The sequence below is a fragment of the Etheostoma spectabile genome, chromosome 7, assembly GCF_008692095.1.
Source record: "Etheostoma spectabile isolate EspeVRDwgs_2016 chromosome 7, UIUC_Espe_1.0, whole genome shotgun sequence".
NCBI lineage: Eukaryota > Metazoa > Chordata > Actinopteri > Perciformes > Percidae > Etheostoma > Etheostoma spectabile.
The window spans coordinates 20,700,636-20,712,835 of record NC_045739.1 but is presented as its reverse complement, the minus strand read 5'-3'; the positions used below and the strand labels follow the sequence as shown (position 1 = coordinate 20,712,835).

The window sequence follows — 12,200 nt, the reverse complement described above, 5'->3', positions numbered from 1 at the left end:
AGTTTACTTTGGAGAGGCACGCAGGAGATCATAGCAAAACATATAACCACTCAAAAATCCCCTCACAAGCCCAGGTTTTTTTCTAACATGTCAGAGAAGCCTGTTGAGAGACCAGGTAGTGGTTTTGAGTGAGTGGACAATGTGTCATAGAAGTATAATGTTACAGCCCTGCCTCCCTCTCTCACCCAAACTTGCAGCCAATGGCAGCTCTCCACAGTCCCCTCCCACAGCCACAGGCTTTTAAAACTCCCCAGGAGTCTCTTCTCTTTTCTATCCGCTCTGGTCTCTCCCCTCTGCCTGCCTGCCTGCCTGCCTGCCTCGCCAAGAGCATTCAGTCTGACCTTCCCAGACTTATTTCATCCAAAAAGGAAAAATCCTCCAGCTATCAGAATGAGCAGTTATAAGACCACCTCTTACGCCGTGAGGAGTTCCAGTGCTCCACGGAACTTCAGCAGCAGATCCTATGGTGGAGCAGGCAGTGGTGGTGCCTCCCGCACTAGCTACAGTGTGAAGAGTTCCTATGGAGGAGGCAACAGGGGCTTTGGAGGCATCACCAGCTCTTCTTCTTTCGGCCTGGGCTCAAGCATGGGTGGTGCGAGCATGAGCATGGGTGGTTCAGGCATGGGCATGGGTGGTGGTATGGGCTTCGGAGGTGGCATGGGTGCTCATACCCCCATCACAGCCGTAACTGTGAACAGGAGCCTTCTGGCCCCCCTGAACCTAGAGATTGACCCAAACATCTCAGCTGTCCGCAACCATGAGAAGGAGCAGATCAAGACCCTCAACAACCGCTTTGCTTCCTTCATTGACAAGGTAAGAGATTGTAATAGGAGCAAATGTCAGTCAGGTTGCCCAGGCATTGGTTCTATAACCCTGTCTCATTTGATTCTTTGACAGAAACTTCTTAAAGTGTGTGAAAAGCTCAGTCACAGTGGAGTCAAGAAAGCTGAATGTTTCTTTAGATGTGACATTGTTACGCAATATTTGATATAGAGGTCCATATGTTTGCCACATGTCCTGTAATGCTGATTTCCTCAATTTTGCTGCATGGAGAAAGTTGATTTATTCCCCCTCTCTGCTCTCGCCACCTCCCACAAATGCAGTCAAGGCAGAAAACAAGTGCTGTAGCTCAAAGTTTGGGTTAGGCTCTCAAACTTTTTGGCTCAGGCTGCCCATTTATAGTGATGAAAAACAGACTTTCAGAAAGGAGAGATTGGGAAAGACAAAGAGTGAGAGAGAGATAGAAAAAGCTATGGGTGTGTCAGTGCTTGTGATACGAGTTACCTTGGGAATGGTCCCTCCCTTGGCTGGGGTGTGGCTCTTTCTGCTGCCCTGGTGGCCCCCACCCTCCCAAACACACACACACACACACATACACACATATACATACACTGAGTACTGAGTGACACTACACTGAATGACAAAGCCTTTCTTAAGTACACATTTTAAGTGTCCAGTGGAAGAATGAGTAGATTTACTTTTATTCATTCAAATCACCTTTTGAGTCCAGCGTGTAATACTCAGGAGTGCCTGTTGTCTGAGGCCTTAGCAGTGGGTTAATATTTAAAAAGGCTAGTTGGTTTCATGTTCTGGCCAATGGCAGCTCACTGGCTACATATCAACTATCCTTCTCCTGATGCAATGATTATAGAAAGATAATGTTGATAATTTTGAATGCCTCAACACAAATCAGACACACTTCGACCCTCCATATCTTCTGTTATCTTGTGGTAACATTCCATTTGAAGGCACTTTATTATCTGTATTTACTTCACTTCAAATGGAGACAATAAGATGTTCTTGGTTAGATCTCACCTGTAGAGTGCAATAAGGTCCATTGAGCCACATACAATATCTGCTTTAACTGATATTAAATAAATATGCAAACTCCCCACTTTTTCATAATCCAGTCCCTTCTTCCCTCCTCTTCTCTTCAGCTAATGAATCCCCCTCACGTTTCCACCTCCTTTCTACTCCCTGCTCTCCCCTCATCACATCTATAACACAGTTAAATATCTACCCTTCTGCATCTGCCTGCGGATCCAACTTCGCTTCACCCACTTCTCTCTGCCTTCTTTGAACTTTGCATTACAAAAACAGGAAGCCATGCCGAAGAAGGGTTAACTGGCTTTATTCTGACATCACCGGCTTTTTCCAACCTTGTTCCCCCTACCCTCTACCTCCTGTCAGGATGCACATACCTCAGGCCTTCCTTTTGGAAACACAGCCAAGAGCAGCTTACAAAGCTCCAAAGTTAGATAAGAACAACAAAGACTGTAGACAATGAATAGGAGGCATGGCACTGTTGTTCCTGATAATTGAGTTTTAGGTTTGTTAACCCAAGGCGATGTTGTTTTGTCAGGCAGAGACTGCAGTTACATCATACTTTTGAAGGGAATTTCATAATAATTCATAGCTGATGACAAGGAATCTGTCATCACATATTCATTACAGTAAACAAGCATGTAAGTCTGTGATTCTTCGTCAAGGCTTTTTTAATGGTACTAATACCCTAATGATATACATAATAAAATACCCTACTTTCTGCATCTTTCTGTGCACATCAGGTTCGCTTCCTTGAGCAGCAGAACAAAATGCTGGAGACCAAGTGGAACCTGCTGCAGGGGCAAACCACCACCCGTTCTAACATCGACGCCATGTTCGAGGCCTACATCGGAAACCTGCGCAGACAACTCGACAGCCTGGGCAATGACAAGATGAAGCTGGAGGCCGACCTGCACAACATGCAGGGCCTGGTGGAGGACTTCAAGAACAAGTGAGTGTGGAAGGGGCAATGAGGGCTAGATATTAGCTGTTCTATGCAATGCCAGGCCTGAGCTAGCCCTTATAGAAGCATAGGGTTGATCTAAGATTCATCTTTTCCATCTAGGTTGCAAAGGACAGTTTTATAAATATGTTGAAACTTAATTCATGGATAAAATACAGCTAGCTAATACAACTTAAGTCCAATTTGTGCTTCAAGACTAGCCTTGCAGCACATTGAGTTAATCTTTTGTGGACTACTCCCTGCATCTGTCCATTGACTTGCGTCATACAAACTCTAGGGAATTACAGCACTGAGGAAGCATGTTCCAAACACAACCGTTACACATGACCGGAGGTAAAAATCCTATTAATTTTACAGAGTTGCCTGTCAGCAATGCCACCTATAGATTTACACAAGAGGACACAAGTACTAATGCAATCATGCTGACATGCATGTCTCTAACAAAAACAGGTACAATGGTGCTACACATGTTTGTCAGTTGTCCACAGACAAATGAATCATATCAGCTGAGTTCAGAGCAGTCCCAAAGGAGAAATATCCATAGCACCTCTCAGGCTTGGCCCTGAGTCAGTCTGTGTGAGCCAAATGTCCAAAAGGAATTCAAGAGTTACGCATGGAGTACTTGCACCTCCTAGTGTTGCATTGGCGTATAAACTCTGAAACCTAATCAGGAGCATGAAATGAGACTTTATGAATATTCAAAATCCAACCAAGACCTATATTTTATTTCCTCTCAGGTATGAAGATGAGATCAACAGGCGCACAGAGTGTGAGAATGACTTTGTTCTCATCAAGAAGGTCAGCATCATCATTTACTCAACTTGTCTTTGAGTAGCACATTTGATACCCTGTGTGCAACTTCTTCTAGCACCTCTCTCACAAAGACAATGTCAGTTCTTTGCGCTGTCTCATTTCTAACAAACTTTTTAATTGGTTGGTTTTATTTTACAGGATGTCGATGAGGCCTACATGAACAAGGTTGAGCTGGAGGCCAAGCTGGAGAGTCTGACAGATGAGATCAACTTCCTGAGGTCCATCTATGAGGAGGTACAGCCCAAAATCATCTCAATGGCGTTGTTTCTCTCTACATCGGTTAAGCATCTTGACTCGCCTCGAGTGCTTTCCTTGGAAGTGAATTAGCTGGATGTTGACTAATCTCTTTGATATTTTTTTTGTAATTCTTCAGGAACTTCATGAGCTCCAGAGCCAGATCAAGGACACTTCAGTTGTTGTGGAGATGGACAACAGCCGCAACCTGGACATGGACTCCATTGTGGCTGAAGTCAAGGCTCAGTATGAGGACATCGCCAACCGCAGCCGTGCCGAGGCAGAGTCATGGTACAAGTCCAAGGTGATTGAGAACTTTGTTTATGGTCATGTTTCTGTCATTTCTTTACTCTGCATTCAAAATCCTACTTGCCATGAGTATAGGTTAAATTTTTCTTCAAGAAAGGTGAAAACATTTTTCACCCCAGCAACAACATTCACCAGCTCATGGCTCAGTGCATGCAGTGTTCTGATCAATATAGTTTCCAGTTTGTAATGTCTTGTATTGTTGATATTTATTTAGTATGAAGAGATGCAGACATCCGCCAGCAGATACGGAGAAGACCTCAGGTCTACCAAGACAGAGATTGCAGACCTCAACCGTATGATCCAGAGACTGACATCAGAGATTGATGCTGTCAAGGGACAGGTATGGGAAAAAAAATGTTTGTGAGACCATGCTACGCCACTCCGAGCCATCATGAATAGATTGTAATTATCACGAATAGATTGTAATTATCACGTAACAACCAGGAGTGTGAACAAAGATTTATTTTACAAAAATCTTCTCCCAGCGTGCCAATCTGGAGGCTCAGATCGCTGAGGCTGAAGAGCGCGGTGAGATGGCTGTGAAGGACGCCAAGTCTCGCATTAGGGACCTGGAAGATGCCCTGCAGAGAGCCAAACAGGACATGGCCCGCCAGATCAGAGAATACCAGGACCTGATGAATGTCAAACTGGCTCTGGACATTGAGATCGCCACCTACAGGAAGCTGCTGGAGGGAGAGGAGGACAGGCTGGTGAATGGCATTAAGTCTATCAACATCTCCCAACAGAGCAGTAAGTCATCTTCGTCGAAATCTCCTCAATTTGTCTTTGCATGAATGAATGAAGTCATAAATATCATCTTACTTGATTGGATTTTGTTAAATGTTTCAGTTTTAACAGATTCCAGACTTTTTTACATTAAATTGTTCTCTCCTACTTCCTTTCTTTTAACAGCAAGCTACGGTGGTTATCCAATGGACAACGTTAAGAGCAGCTACTCAAGCGGCTACTCCAGCGGGTTTGGCAGCGGATATGGAGGCGGATATGGAGGCGGATACAGCAGCATGGGCAGCAGTAGCATGGGTGGTGGTAACATGGGCTTCAGCAGCGGCAGCGGCAGCGCCGGCGGTTACACCACCACCCAGAGTAAGAAGAACGTTGTTATCAAGATGATTGAGACCAAGGACGGCAGAGTGGTGTCTGAGTCCTCTGAAGTTATTGCAGATTGAGCTGTCTAGTTTAGAGGTGTAGCTACCTGTCTGCTATGATCTCCTCTGCATCTCTGTTAGTTTTATACTTACAGTTCACCCCCCACTCCCGTCCAACTATGAAGTAAAATGCTTGCCAGCCATTCTAAGATAGAGCCTAAATACTATTACATGAAGCAATAAATGATCCTAACACTACTAAAGATCTGAAAGGGACCAAAGAACCTATTGTGTATGTCTGATGTCTGACTGTCTGTACTTAAGAAGGAATTTTGTCTCAGAAAGTGAGATAAAAACACACAATGCAACTATGAAAAGAATATATATATATATATATGTGTGTATCACTCCCTTGACATCTATGCAACAGAAATTCCATACACAAAGGGTCCTTCAAAAAGGTTTTGCATAGACAGTGGAGTTGTTAAAGGAATGTGAATGTACTGAAATAGTGCTTCAGTGTTGTTGGTCAATTAATGTCTCAAAATTGCCCGCTACAGTAGGAGCAGTAGTGCATGTTTTCCCTATGCGTGTCCTGTGACTGAAACTGTTCAACCCCTTAGGAGCCTGCCCACATCTAACTGTTGTTCTGATGAGCTGTTTTTGCTATCAAACCAAATAAAAATGTGTTTACTGAAAGATAACGATGTATTTGTTTTCATTTTTGATGATGATTCAAAGAGAAATAAACAAATAATAGCAATAAATTAATATTCTAATACATCTGACAGGAATAATCCAAAGTACTTAGAGGGACAGTTCTTAGTCATTTTTTTTAATCAGGGAGGAAAAGTATACATTTATACAATCTGATTCATATGTTTGAAAATCAACTAGTAATGAACACTTCAGTCAAACAACACCATTGTTTTATGTGTATCAGTATCAACGGCTGGTCAGGATTAGGGTCAGGGTTAGGGTCTGTCAACTCGTTTCTTTTGTGATGATGTGCCAAAATTGTACAGTGGCAAATAAATGACAATTAACTGTCCATGTTTAGAACGTGATAATTCATTGCTTTCTGAATGTACAATTCAGCTACAGTTCTGTACATGTAAGATAGTGTGACTTTTACATTTCTAAGCACTAAATAGAGTTGAGTTACAATAAACCTAAAACAGTGAGTACATTTGTAACTAAACATGAGTTTAGACACGAGTTTAAAGGGATATGTCACTGCTGGAAGGATGAACATGTATTTAAATTGGGTCATTTATGTAGTAGAAGTGTAGAATGTTTTTTAGAAGTTGGTGCCTTCTAGACCGAGAAAAGCTCATGTGGATGAAAGACAACAACTCCCAGAATGCACTTGCTTCGCTTCCCTACGAGGCCACTCCCAAGCCACGCCTACCGGTCACAGAGGGCAGTCAAGTGGGTTTTATTGTCATTTCAACCAAATACAAAACAACATTTCACTGTGGCTCAAGTGTTACACATTTAAAATATATGAAAACGACATTATATAAAAACATTACACAATAACGACATACAAGACAGGCTACATTTAGTGCACACACATTATAGACTATACATAAAGTGCAATTAGCCTACTACTTAAAGTAAAGGATTTAAGACAGACAAGGGACAGAACTGATAACAAAAGACAGGGCATAACTAGACATGTAACAGAAACTGATTGTTGTAAGTTAGGTCCACCGTGATGTGAAGGTAGAATATAAGAACTTTCTTGAGATTTGTGTGGATAAAATCACCAGCAACAATAAATAGTCCATCCGGATGTGAGCTTCAAAGCTCACTGATAGCTCTGTAAAGTTCAGCTAACGCATTGGTAGCATTAGCGCTTTGTGGGATGGAAACACCGAGTATAAAAACAGCTGTGAATTTGCGTGGCATGTATTATGGTTGGCATCTAACAGTCACCAACTCCACCAGCGGTGAGCAGTAGATACAAGCACTGCATTTCTGCTCCAGTCCGTGTTAACATAATGCAGAACCCACCTCCACAAGTGTTACCCTACAAAGCAGTTTGCACTGTTTTTCAGCCATATTTCCAAAAAAACAAAAATAAAGCAGTCTCTCAACTTGCATTGGGAGTTTCGTTGAAGTTGGATGTAGTCCAGTTTGCTGTCTAATGAGCGGCATTAGCAAGCAGGATGGATGGGACAGGTGGCCGGCTGTTGTAAGCTTTCCACGTAGCTCAAACTCCTGCCCTCGTTCGCACACCACTTCCCCGGCTAGCAGCATCAAGTGACACCGCAAGCTGAGTTGCTGGTCTCCATAGCAGGAAAGCATGTATTGTCTTATTAGTTATTAATATTCCATCTGTAATGAAGTTTTCCCGCATATTCTCTATGTCCGCCTCTGTACAAGTAGCCACGAGCATCAGATTCCCGCACCAGATCTTCAAAATCCCCTTCTGCTATATCATCTTCAAAACTACCTTACGCCATTGTGGTTAGTCTACTAAAGTATAAATACCAGGTTTCTACTGATACCAAGCTTAATGCTAATCGTTGAAGTATTCCTTCAAGAAAAACCGATAGTCCCAATAGCTAACGCCTGTAATATTTTATGACAGGTCAGGGGCCTGATTAGTTGACCTCTGTGTAAGGGTAGGCAAACAAGTTAACAGTCGCTCAATTCTTCTACAGGATAGACGTAACACTAACCCTAACCCACGGGACCTTATTTCATAAAAAATGTTTACGGTTGTGATTGCGGAGGGGAAAATTATTTTTTTGCCCTGTTTGAATTGAGCCATGGATTGAACATATGACATTCGTGAATTTAAAAGACAATTTCGCAAGTGAAGAGAGTCACAGTTAGTGACAGTTAAATGCTTGTCGTAGTCCCACTTCCTTTTGTGTGAGACCACTCAGTAAACTACGTATGTGCGATATGTATCACCTTGCTTGCTGCTCTGCTTGGTTGCTAGCTAGCTAGTTTCACAACACATGTAACGTTATCTTACCTCACGTGTTTTATCCAGCGTCTTTTTTTATCAACCGGGAAGAAAGAACTGGCAAGACCCGCTGCTCGTGTGAGTAAAATTACATCACGGTACAAAACCGGCATAATTGCTTCAACAATGCTGTTACTGTATATGACTTTGGGGACAGTAGTCTTTCTCTTTATGTATTTTCAGTCTTATACTTCAACAGTTTAATGACAAAGAGACTTTCTGGACTTGTTGAAATTATCTTTTAAATTGATAAACATCAAATGTATAATTCATGGCTCAATTGAAACCTATCAAAAAATTATTTGTCTTTCACCATTTACATATTTTTCCCAAAATTAGGTCCCATGGATGGTCCACCAGAAGGGGAGGATGATGTAGTCTTGTTTTATGTGGGTATTTCTACTTAAAATGTGTGATAGCTTACGTGTACGTATGAAACAGCTCTATGACCCTCCAACTGATTGTGCTATAGGGTGGTTGCAAGTGGTGGGCCGCTCAAGGGGATCTATATGAACAGCATTCAGGATCAAGGAACACGTAATGAATAAGAGTGCAAACAGGCACACAGGCAAGAGTGTCTAGAGATTATAAAGTACCTTGTTCTTCATTTTCATCAACTGACCACTAGGGAGCAGTATCCCATCATTACAACTGAGCAAGTTACCCTGCAGGTCAGGATGAGCACTCTCAAAGGAGCATTGTAGTAAATGCCGAACACCCTGTGTGTGTGTGCGTGCGTGCGTGCGTGCGCGCGCGCGCACGTGCCTTTAAGGCATGTCAAAATCTACTTTTGCTAGTTTGAGTGCAGGAAATAGGGTCCAAGTGCCTGAGGGTTGTAGTTAGTGTCTTCATTAATCATAGGGGTATTTTGGGCGTAACATGCAATAAATCAATCAGAGTGTGTCCCATTCCCTTTAAAGGGTTGCTATGCAGTTTTGGCCATTTCTTCCCTGTATTCTGGGTTTTTGTTCGCATTTTTCTCTATAGAGCTCCCCCGACAGCTTCAGAATAGATATTTGGCAGCTCCTATGTTTCTTTTTGCCGGCTCAGCCATGACGATAGTGTGAAACACTCTGAAAAACTCTGTTGCTAACATGTTAGCCGATTCATGAATGGGCATAGGTGTGCAGTGCCATGAAGCAATTCTTTATATCGCGAGACTTGATACCTACTAACGTTGAATCCAAAAACTTTCTCCGGCTGAAAGTTGCAAGGGGTTTTCTGCTGACAGGAGCAAGGGGGGAGGGCAACACATTCTCACTCCCATCTTGTAAAATACAGTCGCTTGGTCAGGTGCCTTTTCTGTTGTTATTGACCCTTAAAGTCTCCTTTAGCCTCATATAACACGCTTGGTTGGGACTAGGTGTAGGGAGAGGTAGTGGGTGGGTTTACGGTTCTGTGACACGTGGGAATAACAGGGCGGAAAAAATGAAAATAGAAGACTCAAGTAAAGTACATTTGAATATAAGTACAGTCCTTGAGTAAATATACTTAGTTACATTCCATCACTGCATTTGGCCCCTTCCCTACTTCCTACCCCCCTACTTTGGGCGCCCTTGCTTTGACCACACCCATCTTCTCAGCCTTCAGTTTGATCTCAACTACACTCCTGTAAAGTTATGTGACTGCATCTTGCACAGTTGTGATGCTACTGCAGTAACAAAATTTGTCCACAGACAAAAAGACATAAATACCTGGCACAGTACTCATAACCGCCCCTGTGGTAATTCACCAGGTAAATGTTTTGCCATGATGACACACACGCAGACTCACAGGGTGAAAACAATGCCAGCGTCGCTGTCAGGGCTAGTAAAAAGTATTGCCCTTTGATGAAGATACCACCATGAGGGTGGAGCAGTAACATCCAGTATTTCAGCATGTAGCAACCTGAGCTGGCATCCATTTTACTCTTTCCCACAAGGGGCAGTATGATGTAGTCTCACCAGCACACTGGACAACATGCCAGGTTTTTGTCTTCTACTCTACTACAGAAACTCTGTCACATATTGGTAAATTGTAGCTGTTACAGAAATAATAACAAATTTGTATAATACTTTTTACAATTTTTACTGTAACACTACTCACTGCTGTTTCAAGATGTGCATCAGAAACGGTCTAAATAGCAGTTGAAAGACAGTTTGATAAAATCTAACAGTCATTTCACACAGTACATCATTTTGCAGGGAACACCTCTCGGTGCATGTAATAACGCTCATGAAGTGTGAATCAGATGCAACCGTTCCACCCTAAGTGTCATTCTTAGTCTGATTTGTAATCTTTTATGGGAACACAGACTGGGCGAGGTATGAAAAGGGAGGAGAACGTGTGAACATGATGGCAGATATTTGGTCCACCAAGATGCACACCACTTTAACATAAGCAGAGGACAGTGATGTAAACAAGAAAGCACTGGGGAATTGAAGCGGACACACAAGTAAAAATAAAAGGCTGTTTTTTGTTGATTCTCATTCAACCAAGCATCTCGTTGATGCATGATGTGAAGCTAAGCGTTCGGAGGTGTGTCCGTCAGCTCCCTCTCTGTGTCTTCATACAGCGATGGTTATGTAACCTCATAATAAGACATTGTTGTGGCCTACATTCTTATCTCCTCTTTAAAGTTCACATTTTGCTTGAACGAAACAAGTCACATCCTCTATTAGAAGCACAATGGTACTCTTCATATTTGCATCAGTAAGATTGATTGCTGGCTGATCTTTAGATATTCCAATTAGATTCAAGATTCAAGATGTTTATTTGTCATCACAATTACAAGTTGTGCAATGCAATGCTTGTATCCTGCCCTCCCCAACAGTGCAACAATAATACTAATAGAAAAGAAACCATCTAAAAAATACAAATAAAACAACCTATAATCATATAAATAACAGTTAAAAAGACCAAAGGTAGCTATAAAGCCATGTACAGTGCAGAGTGGAAGTGTGTGCATTAAAATAACATTAACAATAGGCGAAGTCCAGGGTAGCTATGTAGCTATATAAAGTGACAGATGTGCATGTGGTGATGGGTGGAGGGGCAGGGGGGTTACGTGTTGAGTAGCCTGACGGCTCGTGGGATGAAGCTATCCCTGAATCAGTTGGTCTTGGACTGGATGCTTCTGAGCCTTCTGCCCTATGGCAGCTTGCTGAATGGTCCATGGCATGGGTGACTGGGATCAGAATCCGCTTGGTTCTTTTCCTACTTATTTAAAGTGATCGCTACAACAGTCAGAGATAATGTTAAAAAGTTGAGTTAAGGCCTGAAGGATGGTGAATTTTACTAATAATGTATGACAACAATCAGTGACGTCTTCTTTGTACTACTTAATGTTCTTCATACAGTTTTTCAGATCCCTCTGCCAGCTTTAGAGACACCATGTAGCTGTGACCCAATGGCTATCTTGTTACAGTATTGGGTGTGTTGGCTTCATAAGAGTAGTCAGTAAACTTCTAACAGGCAGACAGTGTTAGGGCCCTATCTGGCACTTGGCACAAAGCCCAACGCAAAGCCCGATGCAAGTGTCTTTGATATTTTAAGACGTTGTTTAGATAGCAAATGCACCTGCGTCCATATTGCGGCCATGGGCGTGCTGGTCTCACAGGGAGGTGTGTTCAGGTGAATTCTGGGCGCATTGTTATCTTGAAGCAGCGGGAAGTGATCGCGCCATTGACCAACAAAAAAACCTGATCTAACATCAATAACGCAGCATTTTATTGTTATTTTAACAGCGCATTGGTAAAATGCGCCTAGGCTTATGCACAGTGCACACACACTATGCTTGTTACACACACACAGGGAAGCACAGCAGCACACACACATGCAAAAGATTACATATAAAAATATTACGGTGCAAATCCGCCATGGTAATAGCAATGTGCCAAGGTGCAAATGTGCCTGGTTTTTAAAGGGAATGGGAGATGACACTCTGATTGGTTTGTTGCAGGTTACACCTAAAACATACCTATAATTT

The 12,200-nt window shown here is 42.5% G+C and overlaps 1 protein-coding gene across 1 annotated transcript; it reads left to right on the top strand.

The window, feature by feature from the left end:
- Positions 1 to 262: 262 nt before the first annotated feature.
- krt8 (keratin 8) lies at positions 263 to 5,954 on the top strand. The gene is made up of 8 exons (XM_032519784.1): positions 263 to 813; positions 2,568 to 2,776; positions 3,526 to 3,586; positions 3,740 to 3,835; positions 3,975 to 4,139; positions 4,359 to 4,484; positions 4,630 to 4,894; positions 5,057 to 5,954. The coding sequence occupies exons 1-8, from the start codon at positions 391 to 393 to the stop codon at positions 5,329 to 5,331; spliced, it is 1,620 nt and encodes a 539-aa protein (XP_032375675.1). The 5' UTR covers positions 263 to 390; the 3' UTR covers positions 5,332 to 5,954.
- Positions 5,955 to 12,200: the final 6,246 nt, after the last annotated feature.

Coding starts and splice junctions, on each gene's coding strand:
- krt8 (XM_032519784.1), top strand. CDS start 391: ATGAGCAGTTATAAGACCACCTCTTACGCCGTGAGGAGTTCCAGTGCT. Junction 814..2,567: donor TTGCTTCCTTCATTGACAAG/GTAAGAGATTGT, acceptor TGTGCACATCAG/GTTCGCTTCCTTGAGCAGCA. Junction 4,485..4,629: donor TTGATGCTGTCAAGGGACAG/GTATGGGAAAAA, acceptor ATCTTCTCCCAG/CGTGCCAATCTGGAGGCTCA.